The following is a 25,034-nucleotide window of genomic DNA, read 5'->3' on the forward strand; positions in this document are numbered from 1 at the left end:
CGCGCCAAGTTATCTGTGATTCAACTTTAATAGGTTATTGAACAGCGCAAGCATTTAGGGAGCAGAGTCGTATTTCAAGCTATTGACTATTAAATCCACACAACTTTCTCATTAGCATACATTAAGACAAACAGAATTAATCTTTACGCCACTATCAGGTGAGATGCCGGCGCAGTAATGTCTGCAAATTACACATCAACAGCAAACGGTGGTAAACAGCCTGTAATAAATAGAGATATTCTTCAAACTCTCACTGCTACAGAGCATTTGGGACATCAGCTCTCAACGCACCCAGCAGCCTGGGCTAATGCGGAAGAGACTGAAACGCGTTCCAGACTGGCATGTGGGGTGCCATGCCCGATGAAGATGACACGCCGCCATGCAGAAAACCCAGGCTGCGAAACACTCGGGGGTTGGGTTGTGTTGTGTTGTTTTCTGGAGCGTGCGCCACGCGGGGTGGCACATCACGGAGAGGCCCCAGCTGCTGTTGGCTGCCCTTGCAGACGGAGCGCCTGGCACGCCCAGAGATCCATTCGTGAGACAGAGGCGGAAATGTCACCCCCAAGCCTCCACAGACGGCCCAGATATAGACACCCATTCCCAGGGACAAGTCTGCGCCTTGACAACCACACGGAGGGAAGAGGGGAAGGACTGGGGCGTCGTATGCGCGCCTTCTGCAGCAGGACACGCTGATATGGCCAGCCTGGGACACGAGCCACGACTGGAACCGAAGGCGCATGTCCTCCGCCCAGACTTCATCTCCCGCATGCCATCAGCAGACAGCAAGGACATCTGCAAGTCAAACTCGAGACATGGACACAGAACTGACCAGAGAGAGAGAGCTTCTCAAGGTAGCCTCTTGAAATTCTCTAGCTACCAGCTTCCTCAAACACAACCTGCACCAAAGTATTCCCAGCATAATTAAATGATAATGTATTCCGCATAGTTATTGCTTGCCTCACATGCATACATTATTCGCATACCAAACACAGCCTTGCTCATCAGCCAGTTGAAAAAAAACTTTCAGCCGGTCGAATAAATGTGCCCTCGTGCCTTCCCCCCTTTGTGTCCCCATTCCAGAAGAGACGGCACAAAATAATGGCGCTGTCATTATAAACAATCAGCGCAAGCAATCAAACCGTTCATATACAGAATGTGAGAGGACAACAATGGCTATGGAAAATGGGGGAGAAGAAAGAATGTCATCAAAAAGTTCGATGAGGGATGAACTGTTCTGTTGAATTACCACACAAAACACATCACGCTCCGCAAGGACGGACGCTAATTGACTCGAGGCCTTCCAATATCTTACACATGACAGGAGTTCAGAACTCCTGAATAAATAGAAAGTGCACAGATGTGACGCAAAGTAATTTGGCCTCCTTATAGTTCATTATATTGTGTTGTGACCCTTGTCATACTCATCATGGTCTAACTGTGCTTGGGATGACAGAAATAAACAGCGTCAAATCAAGCTACGACATGATAAATAAGATGACATTTCCTGCATCTAAAAGTCGAGTGGGGAGCCACCATCTCCCAAGCCCTCGGTATGAATCATTCTCTAACATGCCACCTATTTGGGTCTGGTTAATAGTGACTCTATTTGTGATGACAAGCCACAGGCACACTGGGGAAAAGCAATGCATTCTGGGACCATCGGGTGATATGATATAAAAGCAAATTATAAACGACAAAGCTAACTGTTGGAACAGGACACAATAAAATAAAAAAAACTAGTTAAACAAACATTCAACAATATAATAAAAACACACAAACAGCATGAGACTCAATCTAGCATACAACTTCAGCATATTTCACTCTCACAGGCTTTCTGTGAACCACACCACCATTCAGTGTGCTGCTAGGAAGATGACAGCGGCACACAAGAACACAAAACAATACGGGTGAGAGTTCAGCACTGAGCCAGTGCATTTTCCTCCACTTCCCCACTCAGCCTGCATAAAACCACTCCGCGCGGCTCTCTCACCACGCTGAGAGCCACAGGCAGCATCCAGAGTGAGCCAAAGCCCCTTCACAAACAACTATGCATAAGAGTGACACCCAATTAGAATCTGATATACTGTACGAGCAGGAAAACAAGGACAGACTCATATCTGATACCATCCTCAGACCAATAGAGGCTGGGGATACCACGCTTGACTTAGATCAATGTTCTGAATTAGTAATGGAGGAATGTTTGACAGGTATTGACAACAATAACAACAGCCTTAATTAAAAAGTTGTTGATGCTTCATTGACATTGGTTTGAAGATGAGTTATTTGGGCAGGGCTGGATCATTTTTAAGAGTTACACAGAGAACTGAGGAGACAGTGCGTTCAATGCTGAGTATGTTTGATTAAGAAGCTTGAGGCAATCCCAGGGAATTGAGAATCCCAAGAAATCACACCCCTGGTTCAGGTTCGCGGGATTGCACCGGAGTTGCTCTGTGCTGTGGTGCTGGGATGAGGGAAAGGCTAGCCGCCGCAGGGCATAGACTACAGGAGAGGAATTCAGCTGAGGGACGGGAATTGATTTTATTTATACCAATGGCATCACGACTCAGCTTATTGGTTCGGTTCTTTATTGATTCCCCTAATTGAGTATCTGCCTAATAACATTTGAACATCTTTAAATAAATAACAATGGGCCTCATTCTCGATAATTTACTGAAATGTTTCTTACGGACTTCGGAAAAACAAAGTAAGCAAAAGACCCTTCGCTGCATTCATGCACACTTAAAAATGTGTTCATAAGTAGCAGAATTCTTCTGAGCTGGCTCACCCGGAAGAGCTTTCTTAAGTTGAACGCGGGTTCATGTGCACCTGGATTTGCATAAGTAAACGCCTCGTCAGCTCCTTATAAGGGCACGCAGCAGCAGTAACGTGTTTAGTCGGAATCGACCGAGTCTACGCAAAAGCAGCTCAGTAATTTTTCCAAATCTCTATCTGTCTGCAATACCGCTCTCGGCATTTACGCAACTTCGGCGCTCTCACACTTGTCAGGCATAGACAGTAGAAAAAAGCACAAGCAGCAATTGACTGGAAATGCAACACTGGATACAGGACTGTAAATTGTGTGCTTTTCGCCTGGAAGTCTCTAGAAATCTGGCACCTTTTTGAACTAAATTAAAAAGAGTGAATGTGCCATTCACAGACACCAGAATGAATGCGTTCACAGTATCGTTCATCAGGCAGTAATACAGTACGTTCAGTTCACGTTCACCAAAAGTATGAACGAGTAAATTAACTTTCTTTCAATGAACAAGTTCAGACGCAACACTGCAAATGAGAATAGTCTGGATTGCTGTACTTGCACAGACTAGACTCACTAGACTAGCGCAGCATCCTGGTGTAGTCCTTTAATTTATTTTATGACATGAAGATACCTTGTAGAATCATGACTATAAATGTGAACGTAATTGTTAATTATACAAATACTCATATTTATTATTATTATAATTATTTAAATTCGAGGATGTCTATAAAGTTGATGTGAACGCAATCACCAACGATTTCTCACAAATTCAGCCGTTAACCCTTTTAACACGGACAGTTTGTTCAAATGCGATTCCTCAAATAACGGCAAGATGGCCCATGGGGATTGCATTGATGAATCGCATTTGAGAAGACTCCGGCAAACTTACGACTGCTATTTTGCGTTCTGAAAGTCTTCTGAAGTTCAGAAGAAATCCCAGATGAGAAAACTAACGAGAATGGCAAATGTGAAGTGGAGTTCAGAAGAAAGTCCTTCTTAAATTCTTCTCAACTGCGTTCGAGAATGAGGCCCAATGTTTTCTTTAAAAAGATATAACTTGGAAAACAAATATAAAACTGAAAAATGAGCATATCTGCTATTTGGCAGCAATCCTAGATCTCTCTGGACTAATGGTGCCTCCAGCTGTGGAGAACAACCTCTCAGATGGGGTGGAGGACGGACGCCTGAACACACAAATAGGTTTGGGCGAGATCTGACAACAGGGGCAGTGTGTCTCTCCTCTGCCACTACCGGGGTCAGCTACTGCAGCAAGGGGAGCATTGATCGACCAAGGACATGAAACTACAGTCCAAGAGCCTTCTCTGTGTGATGCTTAGCTCACAGACCTCAGCACTTGCCCCCATGAGTCCTGATGGCGGCGGCGGCGCCAGACACTTCTGGTTGCGAAGAATGGTTTTATTTGGTCTCTGTGTTCTTCCAAGGTCCGTAGGTAGGTAGCTGGTTAAGGCTGAAAGGATGATTCAGAGCGATGTTTGTGAAACGATGATTAATATCAAGTAGTACCTCAGATAATGTGTGTATTTGAGGTTCATATGAGTGAATCGAGTAAAAACCCAGGAGTTGGTTTAGTAACTAATAACCAAAAACAGAACAAAAAAAAACAACCATTGTGCCATGTGCCGCCATCTTGGTCAACCAGGAATGGGAGCGCAGTTTGATGTCAGACGTATAATTTGATGTAATGACAATCTGTCAGTATCAATAAAAGGCAATGATAACTCCAGATTCCGATGGATTGGACAATTTGGAAACGGTTCTCAAATCCCATCCCTAGTCCTGCTCTTCAACCCATGCCAAGGATAAACTCCCTGACAACACCAGCAAGAGGCGAAGCCACCAGGGTGACACCGGCCATAATTCTGAACATGAGCTGAGCGCCCAGCCGAGCAAACAGAGCAGCGTTGCATGCTCAGATGCAGGGGGGAGCAGGATATGCACTGTGACATTTAAAAGTCCTTATTGACGTCCTCTGAGTACAAGCCCCGGTCAACATGACATTTCCATGCATACGAGAAAACAAAGACTTGCATTTTGTTTTAAAACTCTACAGATCCATTTGAAAGGAAAACATATGCTGGGTCTCAAAGGTGAATGAACTGGCTATGCTTATTTTCTTTTCTTTTCTTTTTTTGAAGAGAGATTGACTCAAAAAGCTATTAGCGGCTGTGGCTTAAGAGCAGGTGGGATGCATTATGGGTCTGTCTGAGGCCGCTAGGAGTTTGAGTGTCTCTCTTCAGGCTTCACAACAGACAAAAAAATACATAAAATGAAGAAAACAAGGAAATACTTAAGGGAAAAAAAAAAACACCTTGACATTTAAAAAACAAATACTCTTGCATAAGTGCACTTGTACTGTATTCTTTGTCTAGAAATTATATATAACCAACATTTTTTTTTTAGCCACACAATATCTTTAATCTTTCAAAAGCTTCTCAAGAAAACACTCCAGCAAGCATACCAAACTACACAAATCAGCAACACTGACGTTCTAACATCACTTGATTTTCAATAATGTTACACACATACACAGTGAAAACCCCTTCCATAAGGACGGTACCAAGACCTCGATGTTTACTCAGACTGAAAGCCTCCACTGATGGTTGCCTCGAGCCCAGTTCTCTTAGCACTGACTAACGCTGCCAACGCTCAGGCCAAAACCATGGCACAAGATAATTAGTCAAACCAGGCTAAAGACCCGGGAAAGCAATCGGACTGAAGAACATATTGATCCTTGGAGAACAAACTAAGGAAGTTGGGTTATATTATCAATCTTGTTGCACTCAGCTGTTATGAAACATACATGGCTCTCATCACATGTATATACGAGTCCAAGCACACACACACACACAACTTCCCTTTATGTAACAGTGTTTTGCTGGGCAGCTTGTCACAAGGAGACAAATGTCCGTATGAGGCAAACACTCCCTGGGGTTAGATGCGAGCCACTCCACAAGGGACTGTTTTTTTCGTATTATCTTTTCTTAGGCTACAGAATTCTCTTCTTCTAAAACTCTTATCCAAATCCCACGCACGTAAACCAGCAAATGGGAATTGTGAATTCACCACGGACTCTGCATGTATGATGCATTTTGGCTCCGCAATGTACGAACACGATATGTGGTCCCATGTGTGTGAGCTGCTGACATGCAACCCGTGTAATGTATGGAAATGGCGTTTTTTTTCGAGGCTAAAGAGGGGGATCAAATTGCCCGTGATTCAAATCTTTTCGCTCGGAGGGCTGGAGGACAAATAAAAGATCCCTAACCCTCCTCTGTGGTGCTTCACCACACATGGCTGGTCAGGGATAAACAGGTGGAATAAAATTCCTCTCACATGAAACTGTGCTGCAGTGTGTGTGTGTGTGTGTGTGTGTGTATTTGTGTATGTTTGTGTGTGTGTGTGTGTGTGTGTGAGTGAGTGAGTATGCGTGCGTATCATGAAAAAAAGATCAACTGGGCCCTGGTAGTGTGGAGATAGCCGCGGCTATGAGGCGGGAATGTAAATGTGCTGGCAGTTCAGCAGTTCAATAAGCTGTGGAGACCCACAGCGGCGGAACTGCGCAGCTAATTGACAGGCTGTTTGGGACGAGGCTCCGGAAAGGCGGTCACTTTCACGGTCCCCACTTCTCCGTCTCTGTCAGGGGGGAGTGGGGGCGGAAATGGAGGGAGAGGGGGAAGGGGGAGAATGGGGAGAGGGGAAGGAAGGGGGGCGGGGAAGGAGCCAGACGCCAAGCCCACAGGGGGACCTGATGTCACTCACACTCTCGCCCGGCTCTCTTCGAGGAAGAGAGACATCTTACCCCAGGAGAGGCGGACTGCCAGCCAAAACACAACTACAACACAGAGCACCTGTTACTGCCAAACTTTTCACACATCATCACACAAGCACACAAGCAGGGAGTGGTAATGGGAGAGAGGGAGGGAGAGAGGAGGACAGGCACAGAAGGGATGGCTTTGGAGATCTTGCCAGCTCTAGCCATTACAAGCTGACCAGCAGCAGAAGCTCCAGAAAGTCTCTGCAGTCCCCACACTGTGCTCAATAATGTTCTCTTATGGTGAAGGTCAAGCTAAGGATCTCCCTCCCTCTCTCTCTCTTTCTACAGTATACATATATATAGAGAGAGAGAGAGGGAGAGAGAGAAATATGCTCTCCAGAGAGAAGAAAGCAAGCAAACCACTCAAAGCTAAAGTGGAGGGGAAAACAGGCACAGGTCCGGTCACTACCGGACCAGCCATCCTGTGATGTTCAGGCCAGCGATTAAAATGCACCTGCTCCTCGGAGCTGACGCCCTCGTGCTGACAGGACAAATGGTGTCTGAGGAGCTGTAATGCTCTGAGTGTTAACCCAGAGTTGTATAGATCCTTCCTGTGTCAGTCCTTGGGCCAGCTCGCCAGGGCTCGCCGTGAATATATGCAGAAGGGATCTGTCCTTGCTGGGAGCAGAATCTGATAACGCATCCGCAAACAGAACCTGGCAAACAAGCCAGGCCGAAGCAGGCGTACACAGCCAAAGGGCTCCACACACACACACACACACACACACACACACACACACACACACACACACACACACACACACACACACACACACACAGGCTGTGGGGAGGAAGGTGTTGTTGCCACAACGTGTGTTCGACTGCTGTTAAAACCCACAATTAGCTTAAGAGAGAGAATTTAGACAGATAGGGATTTATATTAGATTACGTTCTAAACGGCTTAGTATGATTTCCTCTTTTAACGGGTTATTAATTTGAGTCAATAATTGCAGAGGTTTTGTTTTAATTATACCTAGAAGCAAGACGAGAGTGTGGACAAACAGCGCTGCCAATCTTCTAAGGGATATTAATAAAAGGTAAACAGGACTGTTTGAGACAGGGCTGTGTTCACATATACAGTAAGCTGGTTGGGCAGTGGACCCTTGGGCTGTCAATATTTTAAGCGTTGATGAATTTCTCATAACAATGGATCGAAACACATGCATCATTTAAGAACACCCCTTTGAAGATATATGTGAACTGCAGACGGCTTTGTATGCAGAGAAAATGTTTGAGGAAATCCATGTGGAGCGGAACATAAACAACTGACAAAATGACATTTGCATCAGTGTGTGTGTGTGTGTGTGTGTGTGTGTGTGTGTGGGTGTGTGTGTGTGTGTGTGTATGAGAAATTAACACTTTCAACTTATGATCCATTATGGATGGCCATTCTATTTTAAAACATAATGCATATCATGTATGCCACATTCTTCAAATGCCACTGCGCAGTGCGCACAGTGATATTTGAATGTGTACATACAGACTGCCAAACAAATACATTCTTCTTGTTTATATTCTTCCCAGCTTGACAATGCTGTAGCAGAAGATTACTCATAACATCAATCAAATCAAAACACCTAAGAACCGCACAAATATAAAACATCTTAGAACATTAATTGAAGAGATTAAAGGATGGTATGCCAGAATCGAAAATAAGCTTCTACAAACCTAAGATTAAACGGATCCAAGGTGTGAAGAATGAAAACAATTTGTGCCTGAACACCAACACAGTTATTACCTGAACAGAACATCTGGAACATACCGCAGGATGAAAACACACAGCTATGCAAAATGATGCTAACATGCAAATGTACATACATACACACACACACACACACACACACACACACACACACACACACACACACACACACACACACACACACACACACACACACACACACAATGTGAGGCTGCCAGTGTCATTTATAACACTAGCTCTGACTGCAGACGCCCAGCTGAGGGAGATTTGATGTAAATGTATAATGTAATCTGCAGGCAGTGGGGCGACACCCACGGATTATATGTGCCAGGGATGAGGTTTACGAGACTTGCCCAGCAGGATTTGGACGTGTTCATGAGAACCGTCTCCAATGTTCCCTTTCCATACCTAACCCTGACTGGCTCTGCTCCTCCTCTTCTCCTCTTCCTCCCCGTCCCTCCGGCTCTAGCAGCACGAGCCATGGGACGGAGGGGAAGTAGCTCGTCATGCGTGTGAGACAGCAAGATGTCTGTAACAAATCTAACTGACAGCCTCACGGACGCAGATCGCCAGGCAGACAGAAGGGAAAGAAAATAACACACACACACAGTCCCCGAGAACTTTCCAAGGATCTGAATCCAAGCAGAATCACTCTACATTCCACATCTGACGTGGGACAGATAGTACTGCCATGTCAGAGTCAAGTATTCATTAATGTTTGAGAGCCAAGAAAGAGCTGTAGTTGTTGTCATGTGGCATTTTCATCAACTGATGGGAACTTTAGTTCCGTTTCCTCTCAAGCCTTATCGAGCTTAGGTCATTTCCCTCTGCCTTGTTACTGAGGCCTGTGGTTATGTTGAAATCAGAATATTTAAGGGAACAAACTAGGAGAGGCAGAAAGAGAAAAAGAACAAGAAGAGGCAAAAAAAAGAGGCAAAAAAAGAGGCAAGGAGGTAGAGGGAGACAATTACACGGAAGAAAACATAAAAAGAAATCTAGGTTTGTGATTACGTCAGTGGTTTCAATGAGACAGACGCTCTTGAAGATCAAAAGGTATACTCAAGGACAAGAAGAAAACACACTGCATGAAACAGAACTACAACAGGTCGAGGGGCTGGGAAGAAGTCATGCCTTTTGTTTGGCTGGCACATAAAAGGCTGAGGAGGGTAATCGCAGTGATGACAGAGAGGGAATGTCCAGGTCCCAGGAAGGTGAGCGGACCTGTGTTCAACACATCCTATTAGGACTTGACACCGGTGCTTCATCATCGCTAAAGCAATCGCATATTCCTCAACCTCTCAGTGAGAAAAAGCATCCATCTCCAGATGTATAGTGGGGCTTTCATAAATAGTGTACCAAGCACACACACGCACACACGCACACACACACACACACACACACACACACACAAACACACACACACACATACACACGTACATACACACACACTTTTTGGACTGGTCTTAGGCTACTTATGGAAATTGTTTTATTCCTTTCAGTCAATCTAGCTAATGCAAAAATCATGTATGTCGGCCTTTAAATATTTGATCTCAAACAGCAGCAGGATTGAAATACAACGCTGGTCAGAGCAATACTTGCTCCTCTCTTGGGCTAACAGCATTAGAAGGAGAGAGACAAGAGAGAGGGAGTTGGAGAAAAAGAGACTGAAAGAGAGTATTTTAAAAAGCTTTTTTTGCTGCCATGCACAAACTCAACCGCTGGCATTGGAGGCAGTATAAAGCCACAGTTTGTCTTTGGAAAAGTAGACAGACGGATTCACCTTCCCCCTAAACCCCAAGCACCCCCCTCCAACCCCCCCCCCCCCCCCATCATACACAAAACCCATGCCATGCCACAGTTCATACTTTCTGCCACGGAGAAAGATAGTCATCACAGAGAGCTCCGACTCCGCAGCACAAATGGAGAGAGAGGCGGAGCAGCCGAGCAGAGTGCTGGATTATGTTTACTCATGCATGGCCAAATAAATACAGCGCCTGCCACCTAGACCCCCTCCAAAAACATATTCAATTACCTTTATGGTTTCCTGCTGACTCTGGGGCTTTCTTTATGCAGACAGTGTTTTGTCTCATAACAAAAACTCATAAGGACTTACGTCTTCTTCTCTTTTTTTTTTTTTTTTTTTTTTTAAAGTGAACTCCTGCCAGCTCCACTTGTAAGAAAATAAAGGCTATTTAAATAAAGTGCTTTGCCACAGCATGTTTGCCTTTGTCATTATTGTCTTTGCATTCAGATATTTCAGCACTGCCAGTATCCAGGACAGCTAATTAGACTGCTGCAATGCCGAGTTAATTAACTTTGGGAAAGTTTGTGACTCACCACGTCGAAGTCATCCGCAGAGCAGTTCTGCCCGCTGAAGTTGCAGCTCTTCAGCATCTCGTCCAGCTGGTGCCCGGTGCGGTTGAAGATGTCCTGCATGTCCGGCGCAGGGTACTCCAAATCGGTGGCCTTGTGCCCGTCCTTGTTTTTCGGTGGGAGCCCGGTCAGGTTGGCCAGGTGGTAGATGTCGGCGTCGGTGAACGCGGAGAAGCGGAAACGGTTGATGTTGCAGATGGTCACGGCAGGGAACACCATCTCCGGGGAGGCCTCCTCGTTGAGCGCCGTCACGTGCGGGTGCTCCAGGTAGGAGATGGCACACTTGGCCGCCTGGTACAGGAAGAGCGCCAGCGACACCAGGAAGGCCAGTGCCCAGAGAGTCTGCCGCACTCCCAGCCGGCCCGACACGAAGATGTGGTTAATTCCATGGAGCGAGCACGAGTTGGCGAAGCCAGCCAGGTCCTTCGCCGGAGGCGTGCAGCTCTCCTCAATCAGGCTCTCCTTGTCCCCGTCCTGCTTGCCTTTTTTCTGCTCATCCTCCTCGGCAAATTTGATTTTGCAAACAAATTCGATCGGCATGTGGGCAGCCAGGTCTGCGTTTGGGATGCCTTTGATAAACAGAGCTCAGCCCGGTTCCACTTGCCCCTCCACACTCTCCCCTCCCGACTTGAGTCTCCTCCAAAACAAAAACTCAACTCCAGAAAGAGATGCTTTTCCAAAAAAAAAAACACACACACACAGAGACACACACACAGAACAGCAGAGAGAACTCTGAAGAGAGGTACAGAGAGAGAAAGAGAGAGAAATATACAGAGAGAGAGAGAGATAGAAATAAATAGGAGGAGGGAGAGAGACGGAGAGAGCAGAAGAGAGAGTTGCTGTCGCTGTCGCTGCCGCTGCTGCTACTGCCGGTGCTCTCACCGCCACTCGTGGTGACTGCTGCTTCCTGCGCTGCTGCTCCTGCTGCTGCTGCTGCTGTGTTACTGTTACTGCCACAGCTCAGGATCTTTGTCTCACTACTTGATCAGCTCGCAGAGTTCTGCTTATCAGCAGTAACACAGCTGTCAAAAAAAGCACACCCCAGCCACAAACACACGCACTGACACACACACACACACGCGCGCACGCTTGTTCGTCCGCTTCAGAGCCACAGATGGAAATGCAGCATTTTGGAGGAGAGCTAAAAGAGGCAGGGAGGCTACTTAATAATTCATTAGGGGGCAACATTGTGATTATTTCCTCCTGATTGGTGAAAGGCTGCACCCACGTCCATCCCCAACCCCCCACCCCCACCCCACCGCGGCTGCCTGCACACTCCCACCCGCCCCCCTTACTCTCCTTCTCCCTCTCCCACTCCCACTCCCACTCTTAATCCACTTGTTTGAGGTGCTTTCTTACCCCTTGACCGCAAAGCGTAGGAGTCAGAGGTTGCTCTGACGAACATCCGGATCCCGCTGTGGGATTGCGGCGGGTCAGTGCGTTTGAATGCCGTTCCTCCCTCCAGCTTCTTGTCCCTGGAGAGTGCCTAATTGGAACAATAATGAGGAGTGTGAGAAGTGGAAGCAAACACGAGTCAACTCATCGCGATCAATCTTCTCTGTGGAACAACGGAGGGAAAAAAAATGTGAAAGACTATTGATTGGTCTGAAGCATCTGTCAGAGATTAAGGGAGGCAGTACAACGGTCCTTTCTTATCAGGCATTAATGGTAGCATCACCAAGCTCCTACACGAATTTAAATGAGTGGCCGTCTTCTGATGTGGAAAGAGCTGAAGATGCTAAAAATAAAGTATTGATCTAGCCTTTCTCTCCTTTTTTTGCCCCTTTTTTTTCTTTTAACAGTGCGTGCCTTCGTGCTGTTAATGGCCTTTCCCCCAGATTGCCAAACAAAATTATGTAAATAGGAGCCAAGAAAAGCAGGCTCACTAATGCAACATTTCATCCTCCCCCCCAACTCCTATTCCTCAACAGGATTAGCCATGCAGGTCACATCTCATAGAGGTGGGACCTTTCAGGAAAAGCCATGTTTAAAGCTGAATTAAATACCTCTAAAACATGTCTGCGGTGCGCTCTAAAGACGAGAGAGTGACACATTAGTGGAAACGTAGGATTATCCGTAACGAGGAACTACTGAGGGATGATGGGGCGGTTGAAAAGCTGTCTTTGCATTCATCCCTCTCATTTCCTGTCGTTGAGTAAGCTAAGGACCGACTAAAAGCACCCTATTATTCCGCTATAAGTATTAAATAACTATTATGATTGTGTTTTACTACTCACACTGGTCTGAACATCGCAAGGCATTCAAAGTTATGCTTTTAATTTTGAAAATGTTAAATTCAAACTTATGCTTTCAATTTTCTTTAAGGAAATACATTTTTAGTAGCCTAGGTTTTTCAAGATGACTCCATTGTTTCACGTCAACCTGAGCCGTACTTCCAACAGCAAAGAGACACAAAATGCTTCCTCTGATGGCCAGACTTCTGGGTCACTGTTTAAAGCTGAAGAATTTCTTTCTATCACAAAAGATGGACTGGCTGCTGGGAAGCTCCTCTTGAAGACAAATTACCGGCTCCACAGTGGAAATCTTGTTTTATTTGTTGCTGTACCTCTTTTCGGGTTGTGTCTATCCAACACGTTAGGTTCACCCATAGGTGTAATTCAGTGCCGATGGTAAGATCGCCTTAAACATGATGCAGTATGTCACCGTTAAAGTATGCAATTGAATCGTATACTTGAGTGCAGTTGATATGGAATATGTCATGCAATCGCTCCCAAGGGTCACGAGGGTTGTTTATAAGAACGTGTAGCTTTCTCATCAACTTGTGCTTAAGGGTAAGAGGGGGGGGGGGGGCTCTCTCTTTTCTCATTTCTAGTTAAACAAAGCATGAAACTCTGGGGCCACATCAGGCATGCAGAATGAGAGCTCGCGGTATCAATCAAAATTATCATTCTGTTAGCGACGGCACTTGCGACTTGTCATTTTGATGGCATTTCCTTTAATGCTTCATTATCATTAATGTTCAAGGCCACTTTAGGACGGCCTACATGAACAAAAGGTCACTTGGTCTTCTGATAATACTGCTTCTTACACGTTCAGAATCCATCTTCGGCTCTTCTGGAGATGTGGGACATCTTCTTCCTCCACTTGCCTTTTTTCCCCCCTTCATTGGATGTGCATTTTGTGTATTCATCACGTCATTGTGCTGGGGCTGTTGATTGGTCAGGGTCGGAGGTGATGACAACAACAAACAGAAAGCTGGTCATTAACCATCGCCTCAGCAAGCAGCTTTCAACAAGATTTCACAAGGAAGAACCGGTGGTTTTTGTGCATTACACGGACGCTTCCATTCGGGTATAAATGTGATTTCCGCCGCAGCCCTCTGGCACTTCTCCCTCCCAGGCACCGTGTAATCAAAGGATTTTTGTCAACATAATAACCCCTCTACATTCATCTGCCTGAAAGGTGACCATTACCCGACTTATAAAGCACTTAAGTCATTTTAAAAGTCCATTTTTGTAAAAAAAAATCCAAATCCAAAGTGTTTGTGAAATCACATGGAAGTGGTGTGGGGAATATATCAAACCATACATACAATTGAATGGCCAATCTTAGGATTGTTACAGGATCTGTTACGCTCACTGTGTTGTTCACCAGTAAACATAGAGTCGAATTTCTGTGAATGAACAAAACAGCCATTTATTTCCATTAAAACAGAGCATAATAACATCCACCAAGTGAACACTGTGTGTGTCAGACCTCCAAACTATTCCGTCTTTTCCACTATATTAGCCTCCAAGGAAGAGCACTTCTCTATTGTGTGATTAACTAACATGTTGATGCCGTTTATTCCTAAAATCTCTCCTCTGTGCCGTTATAGGTATCATTTCCTTTATAGTCTTGCCGCGCCATGGTCATGTCTCGAGTTAGAAGACGCAGGGCTGGGCTCGCCTTGAAGCAGCAGTGTCAAAACATTTGGGAAACACTGCAGAAATACGCAGCGCACACACACCCACCCGTGCATTGTAGAAAAATAGAAAGAATCATTTCGGGAGAGATGCAGGTGCTCTTCTCTTAGGGCATTCTGGGAAGCCAACCCTTCTGCCAGAAAGAGTTTCCAACCCTGTCTGCCACACGCCTCAAAGCGACCTCAGTCTGCATCTCTCAGATGGATCACTGAAATGTTGTCATAAGTGGTGGTCCTGTTCACATGTTGTAGTGAGAGTAGTTTAGGGAAGGATCATTCTTCCTGACATTTTTGGTACACAGGTATAATCATTTGCTTATTATGCTAGCAAGAAATATCGTTTCTTGAATCCGGGGTAACAATCCTTGAAAGGTAGGCTATACTGCTGTTTTCGTGATCCTATTCAGGCATTCCTGTCAGATTTAGCTGCTGTGAGTTCAGAGTCTAGGCAGTGTTGCCAAAGTGTAGAGGAACGAGGAAGCCACAGTTTCAGATGTAGCCGTATGTAATCCTGCAGAGAAAGCAGCAACAGCCTGCTGAGTGTACAAGCAAATCTGCTCCCCTTAAATGTCATATTTTAGTTCAGAGGAGAGCGTTCTTTATATCTGGTGTTCCATGTATGAAGATACTTGGTAGACCTTGTAGGCTGTGCTTACAAGTCTCTTAGCAATAATGGATTAATTGAAAGAGGCATGTTATTGTCATATTATTCTTAATGTTACATCAGGGGTCTCAAACTGAAATAAGCTGAGTGCCGATTAGCGTCCAGTCTGGTCAGTGGGGGGGCCAGATTTTTTCTCATCTGATGGCTTGCCTATCACAATACTGTAGATACCCCTTTTGAGTGTGGCACATTTACCATGTGTGATCAGTGGTACAATGGTTAGTGTTGTTGAATAACAAGTAGCTGACCTGAGTTTCAAGTCCTGGGCAATGCAAGACGCTGGATAAAAGAGTTTGTTATAGTAGCATTTTTGGATCACTTCGTATCATTGATAGCCCATGACTTACCTATACAGCAGTAATAGTGGGATAATATCTTCATTGCCAAATACATTTAGATTGTTCCTTTGTACATGCACATTTTGAAGCAAATACTGGTACCACTTTACAATAAGACTCCATTGTAAATGGTTTCTAAATGTTTTTTAAATTATGTTGTAAACCCTTTGTAAGTCATTAATAAGCCCTTATAAATGAGTTATAAACACAGTTTTTATACATCGATGCTGGCTCACTATTTGGGAAGATCCCCATCTTGGCAACCCACTGTCTATCCCTTAACTTGCTCTACTAGCCCAATTGCACACTTAATAATTTACTGATCATTGATGGTGCACCTTATGTTTTTATTCCTCGGAGCGACTTTCATGACGAACCAGCATGCTCAATTGCGTCACACAGTTGCTCAAATATATAGTATCTTGTGGTACAGCGTTTTTTTACACAAAGTAATTCCTCACTTCAAACTAGTTGTTAACACCGCTGAAAAAATCGCGAGCTGAGCATGATCATTTATGTCAGTACTCTCGTCCAGAGCCACAGAACGCGCACTGAAACGTTTGCCTTTGACACACAGCTAGATTTATTCTTTGATAATGACCGCTGGACTATACGTTTTCCCGCTTATTATTCGGTTACCTGTCAAAAGGATAGAAGGCATTCCTCCAAAATAGCTTTTTTTATGATTTTGTTGCCATTTCGTGACTTCCGTTAAAAAAAAAAATTCTTCACGAATATAGAACTTTAAAGTTGTAGGTTGTAAGTTTAAAGTGTAGCAACCCATTACTTGCTGGCTTTATACACACGTTTCCATTACATTAAATGACAGGACTACTTGCGGAATGATATGAAATATGTGAATTAGAAGCAAAAAAACATCGCCAATGGCAGCGGTAAATGTTGGGGTGGCCCATTCAAAATCAATCAAACTCTTTGAAACATTCTGAGGTGCCGGTGGGACGGATGAAATCGCTTGGCGGGCCAGATTTTGAGACCCCTGTGTTACATCATCACAAATATCTTCTTCTCTATTATGGTAACCTCTAGGACTCACTGGGCAGAGCTTTGTAGTCTCTTACAGATGTGCGCCTTAATACATTGCAAGCTCATGACAACCACGACAAATTGCCACACCTTTATTAATTGCTTGATACATTCACAAACACAGCCATTAAATCACTACAACAGCAGGAGGTTCTGTTTGTGAATCGGTTTCAAAACTCATTTGTCATGGAAATATAGGTGTAAATACACAGTATACGTCGATGACAAATACGGCAGAATCTTCAAACACAACCGATGGGGAACACCGTCACTCTGAGTAATTGTGCCAGAGGGGAGCCAAACTAAAGTATTTGTTTATTCATTTGCTTTTTTTTATTCATTTGAGAGGTGGTTTTAAAGGCCTCCATCTAGGAAGATAATATATCAAACATGACCAAACACTGGTGTGTATTTTTAGATGTGAGATGTAGTAGCGTGTGAAGTATTGGCTGCGCCATCAGCAGACCCAGAGGAAAACAGCCCAGTGGGGAAAAAAAAGAAAACACTCCCCTGGAACAGGTGAAGATGGAGGATACTGTGCACTGTTGTGTTTTATGAAAACCTTTAAATATCCTCTCGAGGATATTGCCCATTAACACATAGCCATAACTGAATTTAATTACCGACTCCTGTGTAGTATTTATTGACGTCATAAACAGACAGACTTCACGGTGAGGGAAAAAACAGCACCTTTGAATTTATGTTTCCCACCTAGTTTCAGTTTATTCCCATATCCAGATCTGAGTATCACATCAGCTTATCTTTATGCAGAAACGAGCTACACTCTGCATACGATGTTCACGTCAGTTTTTCATGCGGAGGTACAAAGAATGAAAAGCTTTCCATCAAAGTCCTACTCTTTCGTGCTTGAAGAAGGCTGTATACCCCAGGAGCATATGGGTAGCCATTTTTACTTTTGCTGCGTGTATGAAAACATGGCCCAGGGGAGTGTGGGGGCGAGGAGGGGTGGAGACTCACTGGAGAGAGGTGTGCACATCCTGGTGTGTACTCAAGTAAAAGCACAGGGTCTCCACAGGCCTCGGGGAGAATTTGCTCAAATGTGTTGATTTTTACTCGTTGCCTATAAAAGTATCAATGAATGCACATTCATTATTGAGTGGGCTTGCTTGAGAGCAAAAGAACACTGAACGGGTTGTTGAGAAACTTCCTTAGTCAAGTGTCTTACAGCAGTGTAGACATTTAAGGATGAGCAATAGCCTTGACCTGGGATAAAATTGTCCAGCTCAGAAACGACCTTCACTGAAAATCGTACAATTAGTCTCATTATAAAGGTCTAGTTAGCTGTCACAATATTTAACTGCAGAATGTTGCCAACTGGGATTCTATTCATTTTCCAAACCTGCTTTTACTGTATAGATTATTGATCACTGCATAGGTGTCTTACCACAATACTCAATACTACATGCCAGGTAGGTTGAAACAATGCCAACTTATTAGCATTTCAGTAAGCAGTTCTTAAATGTGCAATTAATTTGTAACCATGTCGATCTAAGTTTGTCCAGTGAAAGAAAGGAAAAGAAGAAGAGGTGACAAAAAAATAACTGAATCCATTCACCACAGACACAGGAAGAGCAAATTTGGGTGCCAACCTTTTCTTCTTTATCTTCGAACAGTGTGAATCATTTTTTTTCCTCTCTCTCTCTCTGTCTTTGTTTCATTTCATTTTCCTTCCCCCATAAGACCTCAGAAGTGTGTGGGGGGGAGGGGTGTGGGGGGGTGCTCTTCCATTCCCAGGAGCGAGTGGAACTAAAGCTAAATGTCACAGGCTGAATCTCTTTTGACAAAAAATCATTCATGCGCAATTTCTACAACACATAGTTTCTTGTAAATAATGAATGCACTCTCTTTTTAAGAGGTCCTTAATAAAAAAGTCCCCTCCTAGCCAGGCTTCAGGGGAGAGTCAGTGCCCCCTTCTCTCTGTTAACCTGTCCTCTATTGCGAAAGGAACAGAGCCCTGGAGCCCAGGAACCCTGTTCTGTTACTGTTCCCTTTGCTCTCCTTCGGGCACATTATAAATCCGGTTACAACTGAGCATTAGATGTGACAGCCAGAAGACAAATGCAGATGCAGAGGTGAGAGTCCGGTGAGATACAGAGGTGAGACAAACACGCTAGAGACTCAGCTGGCCCCCAGATGGAAATATTTATTTTGCCGTCAGAATACTACTAACAAACTGTTTATCTTTTTTTTGGGGGGGGGGGGGGGGGGGGATTAATTGTCAGATTGTTCCTGGTGATTATTGCTTACTTTGTGGTGGAGGAGCAGGGGTGATTAAGTGCGAAAGAGAGGCGATATTTCAGGTGGACGCCCCGGCCCTGGCTGTGATTATCTACCTGTTTGGGTTTGATGTCTTGATGCGGCGCGGGAGGGAGGGAGGGCTCATTAGAGGACAGATGCTGACTTGTTATTCGGCTCACAGGCTGTCGGCGCCGGACAGATGGGTATGCAGAGTGAAGCCTGGGAGGAGCAGCTGACCCCTCTCCCTTCCCCGTCAGCCTCGCGAACACGTGTGTGTGTGTGGGTGTGTGAGGGGGGTGTAATGGGGTGGGCTTGTGTGTGTTTGTGTGTGTTTCTGTGTGCGTGAGTAAGTTAGTGTGCGAAAGAGAGAGAGAGAGAGAGAGAAAGAGAGAGAGAAAGAGAGAGAGAGAGAGAGAGAGAAAGAGAGAGAGAAAGAGAGAGAGAGTGTATGTCTACACTCTGCTCCTTTCCCATGTCCGACAGTCACATCTGCCCTCCAGCCTCAAAAACAAGAGGGCATGTTCTCCTCTCAGCTGTAAACACCACCACAACACCACCACTACCACAGAATCCTTAGAAAACAGCCCAGCCCCTCCACTCAGACTGGGGAGCATAACGATAGGAGGATGGCGCTAAGGACAACCTCGGTTATTCCATAAAGTAGTTTTCCACCCTAGTTGAGGAATGTGGCAAAATAGGAACAAAAAACAAAGCATTATGCACAATACGACAAAATGCTTATAACAGTATCGTATAGCACAGGGGTACTCAATAAGAAACCCAAAAGGGCCACTCGCCAAATTCCCATCCAGTCCAGGGTCCGGAACAGTGATGGACAAAATCCAAAAACATAACTCAAACAAAAACGTAAAAACTATGCACAAAAGGTGATGTGGTCTAGCCTTATTTGTGTGAAAGGTGACACTTTTGTGGCATAAAAGGTGTGAAGGCCAGGCGGAGGCACTGATGTAAGTGTTCATAAGTGTGTGCTCCTGTATTTGTTTTTCACCATATTCATGGTTGAAAAGGCAGACTCACAACAGTATGTTGAGGTATGCACACTCTTGTTGTGTGTCTGATCTAACTATTACACTGCATGTTGCTTGGTATGATTACAGATGGTTTATTTTTCTGCCCCTTACCTCAAAGTTCTGCAGGTATTTTTGTACGAAGTGTGCATGCTTTGTTTCATAGTGACGTTTCACGTTACCACTTTTGACAAGGGCAACCGTCTCGTTGCAGGTTAAACACATCGGTTGTGTGCTCCCCACAGGCAGCACAAATGCATACTTGTCATTCCACTCTGTCTTAAATTCGCGATTTTTGGAATCAACTTTTCGTTTTTTTGTCGGGTTTAAAGCACGCCATGATTTTCGTTTGCTGAGAGAAAGATACCGTTCACAAATCTATCTGCCAAAGTTGTTGCCATTGACACACACAGCCTGCGTAACCCACAGAGCTAGCGGCCAACATTGAGTGAGTTATCATAGTGATGTTGTTATATTACAGCTCCTGATTGGACCTTTGGATTGGACACGGAAGATAGAAACCAAATCGAGTAGGAAAAAAAATATATAGCGCGAAATCACGCACCAATACAAATTCGATTGGATCATGATTAAATTAGAATGTTGATTTTGGCTTGGGTCCAAATTTGATTGCGTCCGGGTCCGGATCCGGACCACGGTCCGCCTATTGAGTACCCCTGGTATAGCAGATCATAGCCATCAACCATAACAACAATACAAAAGTCTGCAGGACTGCAATTGCAGAATGACAGATGAGTTCTAAAGAAGTGAGTCTTCAAAAAGCTTTGTGATACTCTTTGAATAAACCATGGCTGTCACTTGATCGAATAGCACTCATTCCAACACAGAGGTACCACTTATGAAGATAGTCTTGATCGTCATCCCTCCACAACAACAGATGGCAAAGACTACAGACATTCTTTAGACGAACACAGTGGTCGAGTTCTGTCTAGATATCAATAGGTGCATTGGTCACAATGAAGGGAGAATCACTGCCCTGTGTCTTGTTAGATTATATTTATTGCTAATGCTAAAGATTCAAACTTGTATTCTGTTGGGCAAAGTGTTAGCATTCATGTAATTGCATTGGTTACAGATATGCAACGGCCGACCTGCCTATGCATGTGGCACAGTCCTGTTTGCATTTTCTTGTGGAAATACATCTCTGGTATTTATGTTAGTGGCTTGTGGGGAATCATGTCACATCAGATCAGTTGTATTGATATGGTCCACAGGCACAGTCTGCTGAAAGAGGGAACTCATCAAAAGTTACCAGTATTTCTGAGACCATTTTCTCTCAAAGTGCTCGGTAGTTCAGAAGAAATCACAGGTGTTTTATGAAATGTATGGGGTTCAAAATCCGGGGGGGGCTATGGTTGGTTAGCGTCAAACAAAGTCAGAATCTGTTTCCAGAGCTATCTGAAGTCAATAAAATACAGGCTAGACAATACGTGACAAATAGGACATGGTCCCACAAATACAATCACAGACCTTGCAGTGTGCGGAAAATGTGTACAGAGTGAAATATCTTCCAGCGCACAGCGCTGATACAGACTCTCTGTTTGTGTAGAGATAGTTCAGATCATGGTATTTTGGGAAGGGAGATGTTCAAAATTCTCCAATGTTCATAATACAGCTATCATTTTTGCTAGATGGGAACACAACTTAGAAGTTAAAATCTGTATTTAACTCGTATAACCACGTTAAGCATAAAAAGATACAACTGCCAGCATGACATCAGCATGGACTCTGCAATTCAAAGCCCTGAGATCAAAAAACTCGGCTCTAACAGAGAACGAAACGAACAGCAGTCACTTCCAGCCTCCTCTGCCTACACATTAAGAGAGACGTTGACTGTGCATATTATACATATGGCCCCTGATATCCACAATGATGAAAGGACCAGGTGCCTGCAAGGTGCCGTCCATGCATCTCCTCATGCCACAATTTATTAGGGCTTGAATAAATCATGTAATGTTGCTGTATCATCTCTGCCCTGATCAATCTTCCCAGATCAATAAGTCCGTCTCTAGTCATGATATCAGCGAGGCCAGGGAGCAGGCACCTGAGATGCTCATTAACATCTGCGGCTGATTGGCTGACAGCAGCACCGGGCAGCACCCATGGATCAGGGGGCAGGGAGAGGTGAGAGGCATAAATATTGCACACCGCACCCCCCTCCGAAAACGAGGTCTTCAAAATGTCACCCCCGCGACGACTCAATTCCGCGATTTATGGCTTGAAGCCTCAGGACAATCAATTGTGTTCGTAATTTAAATGAATTGACCTTAGTGCTTTTTTTTTCTAGCTCGTCGCTGCTTCACTGTGTTAAGCTGTTGCAATGAACATTAAAGTGAGCTGCAGTGGTAACTGTATTGTGTGGTTCTGTTGCAGGCAGCATTTTTCGTCGGGGATATATTTTCATTAGCATCAACAATGAGGAGACAGAGGTGTAATCTATTCTGTAAAAATGACACACACACACTACATTGTGTTTGGAACTTAAATACCAAATTCAAAGAGGGGTGTTATAAAACGGTCAGCACTGCAGCATTTCTCAATGCAGAAGCAGGCTAAAATTTGCAAGCTGAGGAAGTTAAATTAAGTTTTTCGTCAACTCTTATAATATTTACTGTTTATTCTGGACTATGGACACTTTTTATGTATTATACTGAATGTTTGTAGGTTGAATTGAGGTTGAGACCCCTTTGTTTGAGTGGAGTTCTCCTTTTCATCTGAATGATCACAATATTTCAACTTCCTATGAACACATTTGTCCTGCTTTACTTTAACCGAAGCTCTGTATTCACTCAATGCCCTTGTGAAGAGACAAAGGAAAGAGAAAAAAAAATCTGCAAGGCTTCAATGTTGGCCTAAAGGCCAAAACATCTCTCTTTTTAAATCTATGCGAAGCCACTTGAACAAAAGGAGACCTCGCATACAATAAAAAAAATGGCAGAACAGACCTCCCTCTAAAAAAAGGCCTATTTTAGAATCTGAATTAAAAATAGGTGGCCTCCGACGGCGGGCCGCTTAATTAGATGAGCTGAACACACAGCGTTGGCGTGCCCTTTCCACGTGTCCAGGGCCCTCACATCCAGACTGGGACATTTAGTTGACGCTGCGGACAATTATCTCTCAGGTGCGTCCCGCTGAGCCAGATAATGGGCTCTAATTAGAAGAGGAGAGGGAAAAAAACAGGTATAGAACTCTCGTCTCTCCGTCACCATCTGAAGGCGCTGAGGCGCAGAGTGTCGGAGAGTCAATCATACACAGTCTATTGCCTCCCCACTCGGCGGCCCCGGTGGGGGGATGCGCTGGCCTACTCTTAATCCCGGCGGCAGAGCCCCGGCGGATGGTGGGGTTGGGTTTGGCGAGGTGAGGCCACCACCGCTGAGAGAGAGATGACGGCCAAGAAACCTGACTGACCCCCGAGCTACTTTCGTTCCGGCATCAGCGAAAGAAGAAGGGCAGCGCCCACAGAGATGATCTACAGAAGTGTTCAGTTCACATGGAGTGGAGTTACCAAGTGCTCTGCAGCACGTTCACAGGTTTTAAATGTTTAAATGTTTGATATTTGTATGTAAGTCTTAAATGTGGACCCCACGAAAAGTAGCTCTGTCTTAGGGTGGAGCTAATGGGGATCCTTCTAAATAAACAATAAACAAACACAGGCATTTCAGGAAGCGATCTTCTCTAAACAGAGATAAAGCAAAGGTGACATGTGTAATAAGTCCAAAACAAAACTTTGTATTTATTTATTTAAATACTAGTAACACAGATCTAAGATGAACCATCTACCTCACGTGATCGGAGCGTGTGTGTGCTCTGTCACACTGAGGTAAACACAGAAACCTATCTGGAGCAAAACAATCTCTCACATTGCTGCAGATGAGTGTGTGGGGCGGCCGCGGGGCTGTGTAGGTGTGTTTACAGGCGTGAGAACAAAGCATCAACAGGAAAAACAAACAGACCAGGACCTGCATTCCCAGAACAAAAAGCAAAACAGCAAGCTGTCGACCCAAGCTGAAATGGCACACTCACTGTCCCCATGACTACTGAAGCGTGCATTAAATCTACTCTGCCACCCTTATTCACTACTACAATCTATCTAGATCATCTTAAAATGTCAATAGGTTTGTCCAAAGCAGAAAAAAACGTATCCACTCTAAATATCTATCTTTAAGTCCCTTTTTACTCTTTAGTGGGACTTGGACCTGGTTTGTGACTCCTTCAGTAATGGGTTGGTACTGCTTCAGGTGTGCTTGAGAGGGCTGGGAAGGGTATGCCTCTAATGAAGAGGTCAGGGAGACTAGGTTGCAGCACATGGAACACTGAACATGGGACCTCATTTGTCATATGCACCTGGGATGACACCTGGCATCCATCCTCTTCCATTCTGTTCCACCGTACCGCCAGTCATATGAAGATATTAGAGAGAGGGGGGGGGCAGAGCGGATTGGAGCACCGCGCTACAGCGATCAGGATAAACATAGTGGATTGGGATGATATACTCCTCCCTAGTAAGAGGCAGGAATTAAATGTCATTGACTACAGTCAGGATCAATCATAGCAGGGTGTCAGCACCGAAAAGGAATCTGAGAGAATGCAAACACACACACACACACACACACACACACACACACCCAGAGAGAGAGAGAGAAACACACACACACCCCCACACAAAGAATAAAAGAACTCAGTCGCTCATCAATTATCTGGAAACGGCACAGAATGTACAAAAGCCCTCTAATTACATTTTATCTTCAGTCTGGATGTAAAACAGGAGGTTAACATAATATCACTCAACCATCTTCATGGTTCAATAGCGCTAAATGACTGAACTAATGAAAGGCAGTCTGCCTCACTAACACCTTTTGACTGGTCATTTCTTTGTGAGACAGGGCTTTCTCGAAAATCCAATTTTCTCCCAGCTTGGTTTCTTTTTTTATGTCCATTCACTCGTCTTGTCTTATGCTTGGAAGATTATTATTTTTTTGCCATTTCGCCAGGCTCTCCAAATCTACCACTTACAGCAGGTACAATGACAAGACAGAATAAATCCCTTCTGCATGGCTTGCCTTCTGTGCACAGGACTTGAAACGGGA

At 44.5% G+C, this 25,034-nt stretch overlaps 1 protein-coding gene across 1 annotated transcript in view; it reads right to left on the reverse strand.

Moving 5' to 3' along the window:
• asic4a (acid-sensing (proton-gated) ion channel family member 4a) overlaps window positions 1–11,229 on the reverse strand; it is a gene marked incomplete at its 3' end in the record, with an annotated part of 60,360 nt that extends 49,131 nt beyond the window's left edge. Inside the window, exon 1 of the mRNA XM_080839419.1 lies at window positions 10,633–11,229. Within this exon, the coding sequence (XP_080695545.1) occupies window positions 10,633–11,208 (576 nt within the window). The 5' untranslated portion in view covers window positions 11,209–11,229. The remainder of the gene's footprint in view (window positions 1–10,632) is intronic.
• Between the last annotated feature and the right edge of the window lie 13,805 nt (window positions 11,230–25,034).

The sequence above is a fragment of the Sprattus sprattus genome (assembly GCF_963457725.1).
Source record: "Sprattus sprattus genome assembly, chromosome: 5".
Taxonomy (NCBI): Eukaryota; Metazoa; Chordata; class Actinopteri; order Clupeiformes; family Clupeidae; genus Sprattus; species Sprattus sprattus.